The sequence below is a fragment of the Metopolophium dirhodum genome, chromosome 7 (assembly GCF_019925205.1).
Source record: "Metopolophium dirhodum isolate CAU chromosome 7, ASM1992520v1, whole genome shotgun sequence".
Taxonomy (NCBI): Eukaryota; Metazoa; Arthropoda; class Insecta; order Hemiptera; family Aphididae; genus Metopolophium; species Metopolophium dirhodum.
Window position 1 is genome coordinate 33,075,443 of NC_083566.1, and position 19,338 is coordinate 33,094,780.

A 19,338-nucleotide genomic window follows, 5' to 3' on the forward strand; every position below is an offset into this window, starting at 1 on the left:
CCTATACCCTATATATACTAGAAGACTATATTTTCACATAGTACTTAGATTTATTTATACCATTTAAAGAATAGACTGTGTAACTTCAGTTTTTCAAATGAAAATCGCCCTTTTTTCTTATAGATTGACTTTTTTGAAAATGTCGATGAGTCCAAATCGAAATTCAAACCAGTAATTTTTTAGTTATCTCACTTTGTATAGTACAAGAAAATAGGTCCCCGTGAACAGTGGTGGATTTAACGGTTGTTTAGTTGGCAAATGCGACGAGGCCACTCTCCTAATTATTATACTGTGGCCCGCCTAAATTATAAAGTTAATTTTTTTTTTTTTTTACCTCAAAAAAATAAATACATTTTATATTGCAAATTGCAATATCATTTACCATAGGTACGTTCATTTTGGTTATAAATGTTAATAAATAAAAACAACAATTTCGTAAGTACCTATAATGCTACTGATACGTTTTGTACGAGGGCCCTCTTATGGATTTGCCGACTTTATTTCAATCCTTAAATCTGCCGTGAACCATGATTATAGGTTTGAAAGATATGTGGGAGTCGTGGTTATATTTTGAAAATTAGAGTAATTAATATTAATCTATTCACATCTAATAATCTGTAAAAGTTTTCAGAGTATAATAAGTGCTCGATTAAAATAAATTACATTCATTTTATATTTTTGTTAAACCATCGTTAAGGACTATTATGTTCAGTACTTATATATACGTTTTGATAACTATACTGGTTCGAATATCGATTCCTATACTTACGTGGAATTATAAAAAAAAAAAAAAAAACCATCTGCATTGAAATGTATACACACGGTAAAAAGGGTTGGTTCTCATTTGAAAAAAAAAAAAATGATTTCGTACGCGTGTCATGAAAAACGGTAGAATAAAATATCTGACAATACGAGTCCTCGAGATCCTATATATATATATATATGATAATAATATCCTATACCTACAGACTTGAAGAAGTAATATTATAATTCAATGAAAGGATGTCCGTCGACGGAGTAAAAAAAAAAAAAAAAAAACGGGGGTGAGCATATCATAATGACATACATTATAGCAGACGAATCACTCTGTATAATACAATAGTGTAGTATTATAAGCCTGCCTACAACACCGTTGTATCATTATTGGTATACCTACTCGGGCGAGATGGAAGAATGTTGTTCGGATCATCTCTCGCGTTATGCAACTTTTGATTATTTTTATGGCGGGCAGCATAGTAATATTATGTTGTATTATAATAGTCGTGTGCGTATTATATTATTATCGTACGCGGCGGTCCTTCCTCGTCGTCCCACCGCCGCCGCCGCCGCCGCCGCCGAAGCAGCAACGCCGGCCGAGAGACCGTCGTCGGTCGCGACGAGCACGCGCAGTGCGTTTTTGTCGCTCCGACCGATCCTTCCGAATGCGTCCGGCGCACGTTGCAATATCGATATTATAATTATTATTGTATTACGGCCGCGTTATGTTTCGCGTACTCGTCGTCGTCGCGGTCATCGCGGCCACGTCGGTCATTTATGCAGGTCAGTTATTATTATTATTATATAATATTATGTAGTGTATGGCGTACGGGCACGGGGAGACTTCCGTGACATTATTATTGTCGCAAAGTCTCGGGGCATCGAAAATTCGCGTCAAAGACAATTCCGTCAGACAGAACCGAACGAATTCGGTTCCGGTTCGGTTTGGTTCTGAAAAAACTCTCGTTGGACGGGCAATCTCGTCAGAATACGGGATTCCGGTAAATGGAAGTTTCGCTGCATCACGATGTTACGTCCAATCCCACATCGTTTACAGCCGACACGGGTCTGATAATAATATTATTGTGTCAAGTGTCACCTGCGACCGAATATCGCTGTCATCGCTGTTGGCGCCCATAATGTATAAGCGACGGGGTGACCGATCGGTATTATTCTTACGATTCTCGCCGTCGACGAAATCACACTCTGTAGAAAATACGCGTCGTCGCAATAGGTGTAGGTGCCTACGTAATTAGTATAATAATAATATGTACATATAGGTACGAGCTATACGCGATTGGCGGACGCTGCGACTGCATCGGTCCCCTCCGAGTGGGGCGATCGCGCGCGTTTTAATTTTAATCGCGTTTTGAAATATAATAATAATAATAATAATATATTATATCATTTAAAAAAAAATACCAAAACGATAAAATATGTGACTCGGTCACTGGTGGTGGTGGTGGTGGTGGCGGAGACGACGCGGATCACAAAATTATAATATCGGCCGTAACAGATGCGTTTCGTAATAGGTCGTAGTATCGCGCGTGTTCTGCAATAATAATAATATCATTTCGTATCAATCCCGTTTGGGCGGCTGCAGGACTGTAATTTTGCCGGATTACGTGTTCGGCGGACGGTCGCGCACAACACAAAATATCATAATACCTATGCGTGCGATGTTTTCGTGTAAAACGCGGCGGCGGCGGCGGCGGCGTCGTCGTCGTCCTTTTGAAAACTATTTATTTTTTTTACTGTTCACGTGCCGCGTACGACTGCAACACTCTCGGAGTATTCGCACATCGATCATCGATTAAACGGTCTTTGCGACGTTGTTCACACGCAAAACGTACGTTTGCCGTATTAATGCACGTATAATAATAATAATAATAATAGTAATAATATATTACCGATATAATATTATAATATGTGTGTATTCTCGAACGCTCGCGGTTTTCGATTATTTAAGACTTTCACATTCAGATTGTTCACATTATGCTTCATCTGCTCATCTATCAATTCTCGATCGGTTCGCGTGCACCCATGCGGCGTTGCACGTTGTATTCGTGTTTCGTTTCAACCGTACCGCATAATAGGATTTTATTAATATCATTTCCACGCGGACGACCCATATTATTGGTATCCTTATGACGACGCGCACGACCATAATATTATCACATCGACAAGAAATAATTTTCAACAAAATTCGTTTTATTGCACCGTTATAATAGGTCGGCCGCAGGTTAATACGTAGTTTTGTAAACACAATGCAACATTTTAATAACGGCGCAACATATTATATAGAACGCGGTTTAGTGAAGTAATAATAATTGCACCGCATTTGCCGCATTTGGTCGATGTGCATCGTTATTATAACATTTCAAAAGGATCAGCGTGCGAGTGTCTATTCTCCAGCAATAACTATAAAATATAATTATACGCAATTTCTTAATATTGCGTAGGAAGCATATAATAGGACATTAGGATTGAAATTGGACTTCTGAAACATTATAAATCGCGATTAGGTGATGCACTCCGGTGTTTCGTGGGAGTCGTAGACAATATAAAATATGATCCATTATAGTTTGTCGTAATTTTCTTTCTTGTAGTCTGTATGGCCAACATTTGCATTCATAAGAGCTCAGTATGATTAAATACGTCATAATAAAATATGACATTGTTTAAGTAAACAATTTCTTTTTCCGAACAAAAAGAAGATGAATTACACACATGGCTTGTAATAAATCATTCGTAAAAAAATGAATTTGTCGAGGAAAGTCTATTGATTTTAAAATAAAATCTCAACATTAATGTAATAAATAATAATATATAAATTAATCTACTTTAACTACTTTTGAAATTGTTTGTTTAAAAAAGCATAACAAAATAAATAAAAACAATATTAATTCAAAATAAAAGTTTGAAAAAAATGATTATTTATTTAATCTCGCTCCTTAAGTAGGTACCTATTACAAATAAAAGTCAATAATATCTAGGATAAATTAAGTGCGAATAATATTGTAACAACGATAAATCACACTTTTATATTTATTGATAATCCATCATTGTTTGTCGTAGGTATATACATGGACAAAAATTAAAAATTTCATATGGTTGCACTTTCAATAGGCATTGAAATCGTTAAACAGCATAGAACAATTACATCTGTAGTGGTATAACTGTATCACTGTAATATTGTGTCAGTAAATCAAAACATGATTTACGCTGTTATTGACGAATAATAAGGATCGTAGGTTGGAATAAAATGTTTATTTGTTATAAAAATAAACATTTTTTTATCGAACAGCTAAATAAGCCCTTACATGGAGTTAAAAAAAATACGAGAACAATATGATCAATCTGTCCAAGGTGAAAACTGACTGATTCAGAGGGGTTTTCAGAGAAATTGAACGTAGGTATACTGAAATTTCACTTGATCGGTATTTTATCGTTGAAGCTTTAAAAGCTTCCAGGCGTGGAATATAATGTATTATAATTTATTAGCCAAACGTGATTCTTTAAATTCGCAAGGACAGTATTTCAATCGGATAATCGATATCGCCCAAGGACGAGGTCCTTCGAGATAATCATTAAAAGGCATCACTGGCCATTTGCCCAAAACACGACTGCAAGACATTCCGATCACAACATTATAAGACAAAAACCTTAACCTTTAACTTTTAAAATCAGTTATAGTTTTTTCAAATCTGGCATTATGTCTTCTTACTCGTCCACATCACGCAACGGAGATGAAACGTTTGACTTTTCTGACGGCAGTTGTATACGAACATTAGAATTAAGTCGTGTACACCTATTATGTACAAACGTCTATATTATTACATTTTCCCATAACTTTTCTACCAATAATAATATTATAATTGTCGGCGTTAATTATTGCGTTATTCCCTCTTGAAATGTATAAGCCACCGTGCGTGGCGTGAACTCTCTCCGTGTATAATATTATGAATGTTATGGTAAGCTAAATATGGCATTATAATATCATTGGGTAGTCGAACGACGATCATGATATACCTAATCGTGTAGAATTCCTCACTGGCAAAATATACATTTTTCATTCAGACACGTCCGGCTGGTAAGCATTACACGTATTAATAGTGTTATCGGTACCGATACCGTAGTCTCGGTCACTTACATTCTATGGACGTAGTTTTCGCGCACAATTTTCGACGATTTTATCTAACCGTATAATATTATATAATATGTGTGTAATATGAGTAGCATTTACCGGGCAAAGAGTCGTTTAACTATAGTATCGTAATACATCCGTAATTAGGGTAAAAATACACTTCGTCCGATATTACTTATTTGGCAACTGTACGCGTATTATTTTCCCTTTCGTGAGGGATCTTATAACCACGATTATAGGACTGGTATATCGGTATGACAACGGTATATCCTCCGAAATCGGCAGGCTGTAAAATCGAAAGAATGAAAAATAGCAGATATAACAAGAATAAATACTAAGTATACAATCTCTTAAAAAGTACGGCGTGTTTGGACACATAATTACGAAGTTCGTGGTGGCCGTGTCGACTAGGGAGGTGCGAGTGTGTGAATGAAAATCCGAAAACAGTGGTAAATTTAGATGTGACAGGGGTCTCAAAATGACGGCCCGTATAGACAAATCTTGTCCGTACCGCAGACAACATATTTTTATTATATTTTATTCTTTAAATTACTATAGTATTTACGGTGAATTAAATGAGGTTTTCGTATTATTTTTCGACTTCGCCCTTGCGCCATTATTGGTCGAACAATATCGTGATCATTGAATCTTGACAGCCCTCGAAAACATTCCGAATTCCTTATGTGCGCCCCCCAAAAATATTATATGGACATACATAGGTATACCTATATTATAGGCGTGGAATCTTCCAAAAAAAAAAAAACATATCGTATCGACAAAATACTCATATCTCACGCCGGGCGACGTCCGCCCAGACGGCACAGCCATCATTCGGATCGAATACCCACAACTCTTAATTCGGATCACACAAACGCGCTTTCTTCTTCTATAGTCGGGCAACGGACGACGACGACGACGACGATAATCGGGCGAGCACGGACGCCGTTTTTGCGTTTTTTGAATCGCGCAAGGCACACCACGCACACGCATTATTTGCACGTGACCGCGAGGGTCGTTATAATATAAGCGACTGTATCATTAAATAATGTGAACAAAACCGCGAGCTCATCCTCGCCGGAGCCGCCGCCGCGTGATTACCTCGGGCTGAAATCCCGACCCGACTCTAACCTCCGACACTCGTCTGCAGTCTCCCCTTTTAGTCGTCGCAGCGGCCGCACCCCACCCCCACCCCCTCCACCCGGAGAGCACGACACGGAATCGTCTCGGCGCGCCGTTGCGCAACGTTCCGCCGCGAACCTTTCGCGGATCTTGTCACGCGGCGGGCGCAAATGCGTCTATTGTCGGTCTCGTCCGATTCGAGACGCGCAACGAAATATATTATAATAATAGATTGTATATTCATTACATCGACGAGCGACTGTATTATATTATGATAATACTTTATTAAAAATAATATGATAATACATTATTCGCATCATCCCACGCCGTTATTGTACGCCAGCTGTTGCTCGCCACCCGCAGTCGAATAACGACCGAGAGCCAGCGCCGAAATTCCGCGAATGAACTATACTCGTCGAGCATCGTCGTCGGATTTGGTTGTACCCGCGACTTCCGGCGCGCCATAGTTTTGCCCGTCGACACAATATGTGTGTGTGTATTAATAACATAGATAATACATAATGGATAGGCCATATTGGTTATTAGACGTTCTTCGATCTTCTGTCTCACACAGCAAAAGAGTTTACATTCCATGATATTTCAAAAATATCCTTCCATGAAAATAAATTGAAATTTGAATTTTTTATAACAGAAGTGAATATGTCGTAGGCATATAGTCAAAACACTAAAAACAGGCATTTTATTAAATGATGGACTGGTTATTAACGAAAGTTAAACTTCAATAATTAACACTTCAAGTAACAAAAGAAAACGTATAACAATTAAGACTTAAGTCCACGTTAAACGCACGATTCAAATCGCAAAATGCAAGTGATATATAATATCGGTTATCACTTATCAGTGTTCTGTGCTATAACACGCATGGCAAAACACACAAACAATGGAAGAAAAGATAATTTTTTTGCTGAGTAGGATAGAAGATACGATTTTTATATTTCTGTCTCTCTTCTTTATTCGGGAACGCTGCCCGCTATGTAACTAGTATACACAGGGCCTATCCATTATGTATTATCTATGATTAATAAGTATTGAAACGCCAATAATATATCTGTATGGGTATGTGTACCTAGGTATTTGATGGTTGTGGGTGTGCGTATTCATACCACACGGACGACTTTGGGTGCACCTACGGTATATAGGTATACCACAAGAATCGAGCGGTCAAACCGAGGGGATAAAAGTTAAATACATTACTATACTGTAGTAGTATTTTCCAAAAGCGTTCCGCGAATGCATTCCTCGTTGGAAATTTATAATTTTAAATTATTATAATATACTGGAATTAATATACTAAGACTACAAAGTCTACGCGTATATAAAATAATAATGTACGTTCGTATGGAGCTCATCAACTACTTATCGACTACAACTGAACCAATTGGCACCAAATTTTGCACACATATTCTTTGATACTCTAGCAGTGTTTTCTGTTTCATTTTTCATCTACTGTAGATTACTATAATAATGGGGTGGCTCAGTCAGTGGCGTGCGGTGATATTTAAAGCTTGGTGTAAGCGCTCGAAAAAAAATTAAATGTTACAAATGAAAATATTATGGTTTTAAAAGGAAACTTTAAGTGTACCTACTTTTATAATTGATTAACGTAACATTTTTAAATTGCGCATTTGAGCTTAAAAAAAAATTCGGTATCCGAAAATCCGTTTCCAGAAGTATTCATAACCGCTCAAGCAGCACTTCCAACTGCTGCACAACACCGTACCCTTCCCTGCCAGCTGTGTAATGACACGAACCGAGTAATCGAAATATTATCCCGAGCACTTCTTTCAATATATTGTACAACTAAATGGCTAAATAATAATTTTTTTCTAACTTTTAATACATTACAATACTGTTACATATTACTCAAGAATAACTCACAACTATATACAACTCCATTGTGTAGGTATATTATTATATCTATAATGAAAACCTACAATACAACGTGACACGTTGCCAATTGATATTATAAACTAAATACATTTCTTTTCCTTCCTATCTGGCCATATAATATATAGTATAAACAAATATATATATTCTTATAAACTATAATATACTCTTATTTAAGAGCAATATCAATCATATAGTATTTTTGAATCTAATAAATTTAATATCCACCATCACTTGTTTTGATCCACTTCAAAGTTAACCGTTGTCATTTGCCCGCACTTGATATATCGATAATGTATTACGGATAGGGTACAGATTTTAATATTTATTTACGATACCACCTGTAACAAAAACATATTACGCCATAATGTTTATAGTTATTGATAGGTACGTATAACTACGGTTTGCAGTCAAGTTTCGATTGAAAACATTATATAAATAATGACATGTCAAGTGCCTGCGACCACAGGCCAATCGTTAATCTTTTTGATCGTGTGGAAATGAACAACGTTTCAGTTACACGAACCGTATTGTCTTTTAACAAATTTTTACTTTTCACCTTTCCGTTTGCCTACGCTAACCATGTAAGCTATTCCGTAGTTATGGATAAATCGTACACGTATAATAATTGTAAGCTCGTTTTTGTCAAATCTAAGACAATACTACCTAATTAGGCAGTAAAAATCGTACAATTAATCAAAACCGCTTACAAACTAAAAAGGCACTACTAAAAGTTAATCGTACAAATATAACAACGATAATTATTATTAATAACCTCATGAAAATCAAATTAAATAGAGCTATATACGCTTCAGGCGTTCTTGAGATTGCTTATTACGTACCTACCCATACCACAAAAATGTGTGAAAAACGATCGTCGAAGGTAAAAATATAATGTTTGTACGTTTACCGCATGATTCCACCATAAAACCAAGGCTAAAAGTTCAAATTGAATAGTTTACATTTTAAAAACAAAACATGGGTAATATTAAAATAAGTATAATGTTTTAGTTTCAAATGTCACCGTGACAAGCGAGAAGTGACAAGGCGATTATTAATTCAACATAAAAGGTTATCGTCAAGAGCTATAAAAAAAAAAAAACGGTTGGCATTACAACGCGCGCCGTTTTCATTATAATACGCATTATTGCCTCTATACCTATATACCTGATTATATAATATTATTATACCATAGTACGCCAAAATCGAATTCTATCGTTTTACGAACGACAGGATAACATGATAAACAACTGCGAGACTGTGTACGAATGTTATAATGACGCGCGCCTATATACCTAATAATAGTTCTAAACAGTATAATATAAACAATGTACAATAACTGCCTATATCATAATATTATGCAAATCGCGCAAGTCTCCGGGTGGTCGGCGCGTGGTCGTCGAGCGACGCGTGCTCACGGGAAGAAAGAAAACCATAAATCGCCACCCGTTGTGTAATAATTAATATAATAGCGTCGCAAATACGATATTAATAATATAATAGTATGGGTATTATTATCGCAATAGGTACTCCGACGACTGCGATACGACTAACAACGTTTATGGCCCGATGGCCGGATACGAATATTGTTCCCGGCTTAGGTATTTGGACAGACGTTACGGGTATTATTATTACTATTTCGTCGGCTTAAACGCCATGTACGGTGCACGCCGAGTTATGTCGTACCAATGCGTAATCCATATGGTTTGGTTTTTGTCCCTAACGTGGTGGGGAGGGGCATTGGCTATGTTTCATTTTTATCTCCTTCGATAATGTAAAAGGTGTTTAACATTACATTGACTTACTTATCGTTTTGTGTGAGTATTTTACAAGTGTTTTTCCGGTATTAAAATAGTGTATGGTCAAGTAGAATACTGGAAGTACAGCGAATATTTTGAAATACGTGTAATATTTAATGAAATTTAGTTTTTACCTATTGAACAGACGAATATTATTTATAATAATAATATTATTGTTATGTAACTATTTTATTATTTTAATCGTGTGATATAAGTAGGTACCTACCAATCGTGTGTCTTAGATCTGAGTGAGATCAGTTATTTTTTTTATCAGATATTGTGCAGGTTTTAGAACTCACTCGAACAACACACATTTTATTGCACAGGAAGGAAAAGTTGCACGATAACATTTTTTTTGATTAACTACAAAAATTGTTATCTATTTATTTACAAATTGTATTAAATCATTATTTATATGGACTTACAGTTAATATGCGATTACTCTAAGCACAAATACGCGCGTTCGCTTAAGTACGTTTCAAATGGACATTACGTTCTCGATTCGGGTACCTACATTACTATGTATAGTAAACTTAAGATCGATGCAGTCAGTCATGTGTATTAAGGGGGCTCCACAGTTTGTGGGCCAAACATAATATTTGTGAGTAGGAGGCCCCACAAACACTCAGACGAAAAGGTCGTAGCAGGCAAAGAAGAATATGAAAATGTTCGTTCTGGTTGATCCATCTCTAGTCTATAACTACACATATTGCGGCTGTAATACAATTTATTATATGGACGGACATATTGTAGCTGTAATACGATTTATTATATGGATGGACATTATCGTAGGATCGCATAAATTTGTTATAATAGTATATCATTTGCAGGTGGTGTCACGCGCAGGACGGTCAGGAGGCAGCGACAGTATTTGGACAACGGCGGATACGATCGCGATGTGGCCACAAGTACGTAGGCGACACACTGCATGAAATTTATAGTCGGACAAATTTTTGTCTAATTTTTGACGTGTTCAGGTAGTGGCGTTTGTCCAGAAAGAAACGGACGGTACCCGTTGGGCAACCAGTGCGACAAGTGAGTTTGGACGTATGTCGTTTTAAGTTATAACATTATCATTTATCGTGTTGGGGAAAAAATACATAATAATATTATAATACGACGTGAGTACACGTCTGCATATTATTGTACACAGATAACGCCTGCAATGTGCATCAAAAACCTGTGTTAGTTGTGGTCAGCTTATTATTTGACCGCAGAAAATAGCTCGATCTCAATAATATGTGAAATAACAAAAGAGACAGTTATAATTATAGAATAAAGTAATAATAATTAAAATTAAAATGAATCGTATTATGTTTTTATTTTGTATACAATTTATACTCCAGTAGTCCAGTACACCTATATTTATTTTTATTTTTGTAAGATATACGGGAGTGCATATTGATATACTATACAGGTAATGATTGATGATACAGTGTTGATTTCTCGTGTAGAGTAGCTGGTAGGCAGGTAACCGTTTTTATTTGGTTTCTAATTAATTGTATTTAAGAACTTGATAGTTTTAAGATAATTTAAAATCATCACAAAAGAACATTTTTTTTTTTTAAATTTATTATATATTTTACTATATTTTATCGTTACAATTGTTTGAGTTTCTTTACTGTTTTTAATAATGGCACATATTTTTAATTTCATATTCCTAAGCGGAATATTGTTCTGAGCATTTAAATATTTTAAACTCTAGGAATTAATTAGTTATAAGTATTTACGCAATGGTTATAATATGAGCAGAGTAATGGATCAATTTTTTGCTACGTACTGTGCCACTTTACTCCGCTCGTCTAAATTGTTATTACTTATTAATTACTCATTCAAACTTCGATTTGTATAATGAATATTTACGAACCTATACATTAATTCATATATCTATAGATGGATAAATATGTATACATATTGAAATTATCAACAAAAATATTTTTACATTCTAAAAAGTATAGAACTCATAAAAATGTAGGTAACAATAAAAAATTATTTTTAAAATTGTGAAAAATGTTTGGAAAAATTAGCGTTTATGTTTATCTTCAAAAGAATCGCTCTGTAAATAATATTTGAGTAAAGGTAGTGATATATATAGGTGTATCAGATAATTATAATAGTGAATAATGGACAAGAATCAATTTTACATCTATACGAAAGAAATAGTGAAAAATCCTATTAGTATACATAATAAAACATTGCGGTATATATAATACTAGTTTAAATTAATTTATTGTTATTATTTCATACAACACAATTTACATACGTTATCTGAAAATTTAGTTAAAATGTACAAACAATGTTTTTTTCTTATTCCTTGTATCTTATTTTATTTGTTTTATTTTAACGTCACCGTCCTTACACCTTCTGTAACTTTTACACACTTTTTTCAAGATTTTCGTTGTAAATAAAATGTATATTATATCAGGTATTTACAATGCGAGAATGGCGTACCCACAGAAAAATTATGTCCCGACGGACTGTTCTTCAACTCAAAGTCATCGATATTCTCCTACCCGTGCCAATATCCACCAGAAGTAGATTGCGAGGGAAGAACCCAATTGCGTGAGTTTTATATAAATCAATAACTTGTACAATATACTATATAGTTCCCATTTACAGTATTCTTATTAGATATTATGCATCATGGTTTTAAATCAGGTAGCTGTTTCAAACTTAGGGTCCCGGTGCCAGTTTTTAAATTTTCCACAATTCTATAACATTTGAAAATTAAATTTTATATTTTAGTTGCCACCTCAATTATAAGACTTTTCCACTAATCTACTACCCGATACCTATTTAGGGGGGGGGGGGTGTTGATAGGGTGTATTATATCGAAAAAAAATACTTTACGGGAATAATTCTCGAGTATTGTAGAATTATCAGATTTTGTTAACTATTTTTTTATCTGAAAGAAGAAGACTTCCTACACCCCGCATCGATCTCTGATTTTGTATTTTATTTCAAATAATTGTATTAAAAAATTTGTAAAAAAATGGTTTTTATCTTGTATTTTCTTAGTCATATTATAAAGTTTGAGAATAACATATTGAAAATCAGAGATCGATGCGGGCTGTGGAATATTTCCATCTAGCAATCAAAAAAAAAATATGAAAATTCGTTGATTCTACAAGGCGGTATCGTTATTCCCGTAGAGTGTATTTTTGAGGACAAAATGGCATCGGCACCGGGCGCCTTACTAAAAATGATCTTCATGCCAACATCTATACAGTTTAAAAAAAAAAATGTTTTAATTATTTTCTATATACCTACCTATTGTTATAATCCACCGATAACAAATGTCTTAAACCTAAAAATGTTTCAGAACCCCCACAATCCTCCAGCGACTGTCCGAGACAATTCGGTTACTTTCGGCTGGGTGACGAGACAAAATGTGGTCAGTTTCTAAACTGCGTAAACGGCATAGGATACAAATTTGATTGTCCCGAAGGATTGGCGTTCAACGAGTTGACGTTTAGATGTGACTGGCCGGATCAGGTGGACACGTGCGACGCAGAAGGTAAATTTTATAAATTGTAATGTAAAATTGTATAAGTTATGTTGACTTTAATATTATAATAATATGTAAAAAAACTAAAAAAAAATTAAAAAGTAAAGCTCTTGTAATAATACGAATAGAAAGTGAATATTACAGACACCTATACTCACATGATAATGTTATTATAGGCTCCTATAGTCCTATGCATATAATGTATATATATATATATATATATGTGTTGATAATATGATTAACAAACAAACGATGTACAATTTTATTGGTATTATGTACAATGAGAATCACATTTTTATAAGCCCAATTCATCACCGTGAATTTACACTCAGCGAGTGTTATTAGTTAGTTTTCATAAATCTAATTAAGTATTGAATATATCGAGCATGAAGTGAACAAACATCAAACATTCAAATTGACGATTTCTGGTCCCGATCTGTTTTTTAAACACCAAATATACGGGACGAATAGATATAATATGATAATAGTATAATATTAATCTACATTAACAGTTTTATGGAAATATAATTATTATTTCACGTCAACGTATTATTATCGTACTATTATAGTGAGACAAATTTAGATTAATTTACTTACTTACCTATTATAGTATTATATTGTACGCTGTTGGTGTTGTCGTGTTGAATATATAGGTATTAGTTCAGCACACCGTATTCGTTATTGGCTACAAAAATGTTATAATAGCCAAGACGCAAATCGGAAATATCAGTAGCAATGACTTTTTCTTGTTATACCTACACATCACATGGACATTATACGTGAATACAATTTTTTTTTTTTTTTTTTTTAAAAAACCATTATAAATCCCATACATAATATTATTATATTTGAAATAGAAATTACATAACAAAAATCACGATATGTTATGAAACCGTTTCGTGTTCAGTCAAATCTATATAATCGTCGTAAATATATATAAATATATATAATTTAAAATTGAAATTATATTTGTTTGCACAACAACACTGCCTGTATAATGATTTAATATTATAATGTCTATGTAGCCAAAAATATGTAAAAACTAATCAATTAACAATTAATTTCCATGCGATAATTTACAGCATTCCTTGGATTTAGATGTCCGCCCGAAGAAAACCCGCTGGAAGGCCACAAACTCCATCCTAACTCGGTGGATTGTCAAAAGTTTTACCTTTGCGTTAGCGGCAGGCCTCGGCTATACAACTGTGGGACTGGACTAGGATTCAATGAACTCATTGGCGCTTGTGACATCAGGGAAAACGTAACCTCGTGGTAAATACAAATAATTGTTTTACTACATTTATGTGCACAATGCACATGTTTAAATTTGTAATGTTTGAACGCCCCAGCTAGGTAAATTATATATGAATAAAGGGGTATGCTTATGATAATGATTCACTTGCGACTTGCATTATGTTCCCACGGAATTGGATACTCTTAATGCTCTAATTTAAACAATTAGTTGAAATTCAATGTCTTAAAAATAATTTTGTCATACCTGCTTAATACACTATAGTACATAATATATAAAAACCATTTTAATGTAAAAAACTACCTATTCCATCGGACTATAGCTTATAAAATCGATATATATTTAAATATAAACATTTTAAAAGGCACACTTGTAATTTTTAAAATATGATTGTTTAATGATATGGAGCTAGAAAAATGTGTGAACATTTAAAAAAAAAACCATCTTATACCTAATTGTCAGAATGAGTGATTGTACACAAATTTTGGATTTCATATAACTTTTACGGTCGGAAGTTTGGCGAAATTCGCACAATCAAAAAACAATAAATTTTTCTGGTAAAACAAGTGTTGAAAAATTGTAGAAAAATGAAAATGAACTTAAGTATTTTCTATAAGCTTCAGTTTTATACGGAAAATCGATGGAATTTATGACAACAGAAAGTAAAAAACTTTTTATTAAAAGATAAAATAAAATGCAATATAAATATTTAATATTGGCATTAAACGTGACATAAATTATTAAGAAGTCTTTTTTTTTTTAGATTTGTAGTAAACTATTAGGTTTAATTCGCAAATATAATATTATTATCCCTAATTTTACTACAATATTTATAATTCTCGTTAAAAAATACATTTCCTATAAACATGCTCTATATATACGTATAATGTATATACTGCTTAGTAAAAATAAATATATTATAGTATTATACTTACTTTGGTGCAGTATAAAAACATAATATTATAATATGGTACGCCACACGGTCACCATAACATCTGCTAATATTTATTGCTAATATTGTTATTAAAAGTAACATTGCGTTTATTCTAATAAATAAATAAATAATCATAACATATGGGCTACAGTCTATTGGTGTGGATAATGTTTTAAGAACACGAGAATGTGAATCAAAATATATTTGAAATGTTTGTATTGTTTCAGTTACTCCAGGACGCCAGATAATTTTGTTCGACTAGGATGATATATAAAAAGCGAATCGACAACTGTTATATGAGTATTAATGGGAGTTACCTTTTATTTCGACTCGTCCCTGTCGGATAAACACTCAAGTCCAACTACAAAAGATCTGTAATAAACTGTAATGTGACTATTATACTATATTTTGTTTTATCTTTGTTGTAATAAATTAAGCTTTGAATATTATACGTGCCAATAAACTATTTCGTTGGAAGTTAAATTCTCTCTAGATTATGATTTCTTTTAAAAATAACCAATTCGTCATGTTATCAAAAGTTTAATATTTATAAAATAATAAAATATATAAATATGAAACATTTGTATTGTTTGTTGTTATATTTAATATTAAACATTTTTTTTTTTTTATATGTCAATAATATTGAATATTATTATAATTAATGTAATGTAATCAAAGTAAATTTATCCGAATGTATCATAACAATATACATAATACATATTATATATTTGACATATTTACAATAAAATGGTTGGTACAATGGTACCTATAAAAATGTTATTTTATAAGATAAAATTGAGTGTATGCGACTCGAGTCCTGCTCATAATTCATCATATAAGTTGTTTTTATTTTACATATTTATGTACTTCATGAATCATATTATTATATTCATACTTATATTACTATGAATAAAATCAAAATGAATGTAATACAACTTACTATATTAAAACTATACAAATGAATATTATATTTTTTCAATCCAACTAATCGCGCTAAGTATAAAAAGAAAAGAGCTCCTTAAAATACACATATAGGCAAAACACACACTTAACTGTTGGACCTTATATTATATTACAGCAACCAACACGAGTTACGAAATAAATTTCTTGAGAAAGAATTGCAAATCTGTAGTAATATAATGAAGTTTGAAAATACAATAATCTAATTGGAAATTTCACGTAGAAGTGCATGGTGTAGTTTTCAAATCATTTTGAACGGTATCAACAGAGTTATAGCCAATTTAACTAGAAATTATTGTAGTGTATTTTCAACAATTTGTTAGATAATATTCCCCGATAATATTCATAATAACAAATAAAAAAAAAGTAATTCAAAACCACTCATAAAATCGTATATTGTGTCTGATTACGTCTTTAATCCATATTCTATACATAGTATAGAACATATTTACGTATGTTTTATCTTATATTTAATTTCTCTTTTTTAAAATAGCTTGAAGTTTAATAAGCTAGAGGTCACTGCAGGTTTCATATTTGTAGTATTTATCTGTAGCATAAAAATTAACACAACGTATACCTATATAATATACGCACATAGCCCTGAAAGAGTTGGGTTCGTTATTGAAATAGTATAACTTAGTATTTCGGATTTCCAATAGTTTCCATTGTAACTGTATGATAAATGATAATTATTAAATTTAGTTAAAAGTAAATTAATCAATATAATAAAATATTTTATTTGGTCTTTATATTGTTCTTTGGTGTGATAAAATAATCTACTTTACTATACTATCTATACTCCAACTTAAAATTGTTTAACTATTATAAAAATTATCTGCCTTTTTTTTTAATAATTTATACCCAATACATTTTTCCCCAGGTTTACGGCAGTTTAGAGAATAATCTTGATGTGACTAAATCTTCTAAATAATTTTATAGCATAGGATTTAATCTTGTCATTTAAATATTACAATTTTTTTGGCGAGTGTCAATAAAATTTAGAGGGGGGCTTGACTCCCTAAGCTCCTTCAAAAGATGTGCTTTTTATTGTATAGGTTATGACTGTTATGAGTGTCCCAAATTTTGTTGGCCTCATACTCGCCACCCGGCGCATCGCGCATGCTTGTATATTATATAAAACAACATCCAACCGAATGTCAAATGATCTTATCGATGTTATAAATAAAATAACATCATCAAAAGTGTCAGAACCATAATAATGTCACATACCATATTATTATATGAATAAATGTATTAATATTTATAACTTATACTGTTATAGCAATGCTAATGCACCAAACATTAATAGAACAATGAAGGAAAGGGACGTTTCGGCGCTGCCAATTCATCGTAGACGTTTGGCCGAAATGACAAATCGGTGCTAATAAATTATTAAATACAATTATGAAATACTTATGAGTAGGGCTCGTAGTTGAAGGCAAATGCCTTTTTTTATAATAATAATAATAATAATAATAATAGAAAATAATTTTTATATCAAAATATGTTTCATTTAATTTCTAAGATAATGAATGAATATTTTCTTTGCCTTTTTGTTTTTTCTCTTTTTTCATTTAATTGTGTTGAATACATATTAACGGTACAAATCGATAAGAGCTCGTGAAGACGATGCATTCTCGTTGTATAATTAAAATTATTTTCAAAGGATTTTATTATTGGTGATATTTAATATCGCTAAAAATTTAATCGAGTGTTTGGTATGGCAAGTTAATTTAACGTTTTAAGTTATGTGTTTTAACGTTATGAAGGTACCCATACTATAGGTTAGGCTTATCTATAGATTAAAATATGTTCGTTTAGTCATTTTTCCACAAATTCATTTTTTTGCCTTTTTTTACATCTTAGGTTTTTTTTTATTGTTTATATTGCCTTCAAATCCGAGCCCTACTTATAAGTCATAAATATATATTGATGGAACTTTCAAATATAAAGATGTAAATATTTTCAGTCATTAATTTCATTAAAGTCAAAGCTGTTTTAAAAAAAAATATTAAGTTACATTTTAGTAATTCAAATTTTTGTATTTCCCCCAAACATTTCTTTGGCATTTATTCCATTTTGTGAATTCGAATTAGGATGTTGCAGATGAGTTGGCCAATGAACTACCGAGATGTCTTTATTTTAGAAGTTTGAAGAATTTTACATTAGAAAGAAAATCGGTGTATCGGTTGGAGAAAACCTCGCTATTCGCCTGACATGTGGAATCTTCACCAGAGGGCAGAGTATTTTTTATTTGGACTTTGGAGCAAACCTAAAGTGTATTGTTTGCTATTGACGATAATTAACTTTTAATAATATATTTGTAAATAGTATACGCACTTGTAAGTCTCGATGTCCACCACCGGCACCACCCCAATCCAATTTTTATTTTTTTTTTTTTCTTGGCATCTTCAAAATATTTACTTTAACAAAAAAAACAACTAATTTGCAGATTATCTCCACAATAATTAAACCACCCTTTTTCCTGAATTTGGCGTCATCTACAAATTATTATTTATTCGAAGGCTTAAATGTATGGGACCCAGCACAAACACCACATAGGTATAAACCAAAGCCCCAAGGGTAATTTATTAGTACTAATAAATTATTTTAGCATGTCAGTAAAAAACTTAAATAAATAAACAATAAGATGATGACTAGTTCCTTTCTACGGGAGGTCAATATAATATAAAAAAAAAGTCACAAATCAAATAATATATGGGTTAGTCCATTTTAGTATCAATCTTATTAATACATATAGAGGTAGTATTTAATTTTACATTATTAATAAGAGGCGAACAACATTTGGACTAGCCTATAATTATATATAATATTATAAAATATTGTAGATGTTTTTGCATTTCGACGTTAGTATTTTATAAACACCACATCGGTGTTGAATAAATATTAGAAACCGAAAAATAATCACACTCAGTGTGCCAACGGTGACACGAC

General features: G+C 32.6%; 1 protein-coding gene across 1 annotated transcript; it reads left to right on the plus strand.

Moving 5' to 3' along the window:
- The first annotated feature begins 1,373 nt into the window (after nt 1-1,373).
- On the plus strand, nt 1,374-16,005 carry LOC132949556 (protein obstructor-E-like). The gene is made up of 7 exons (XM_061020502.1): nt 1,374-1,539; nt 10,560-10,637; nt 10,707-10,764; nt 12,155-12,291; nt 13,052-13,246; nt 14,320-14,509; nt 15,651-16,005. Exons 1-7 carry the CDS (start codon nt 1,482-1,484, stop codon nt 15,688-15,690), a joined length of 756 nt encoding a protein of 251 aa, XP_060876485.1. The 5' UTR covers nt 1,374-1,481; the 3' UTR covers nt 15,691-16,005.
- The last annotated feature ends 3,333 nt before the right edge of the window (nt 16,006-19,338 follow it).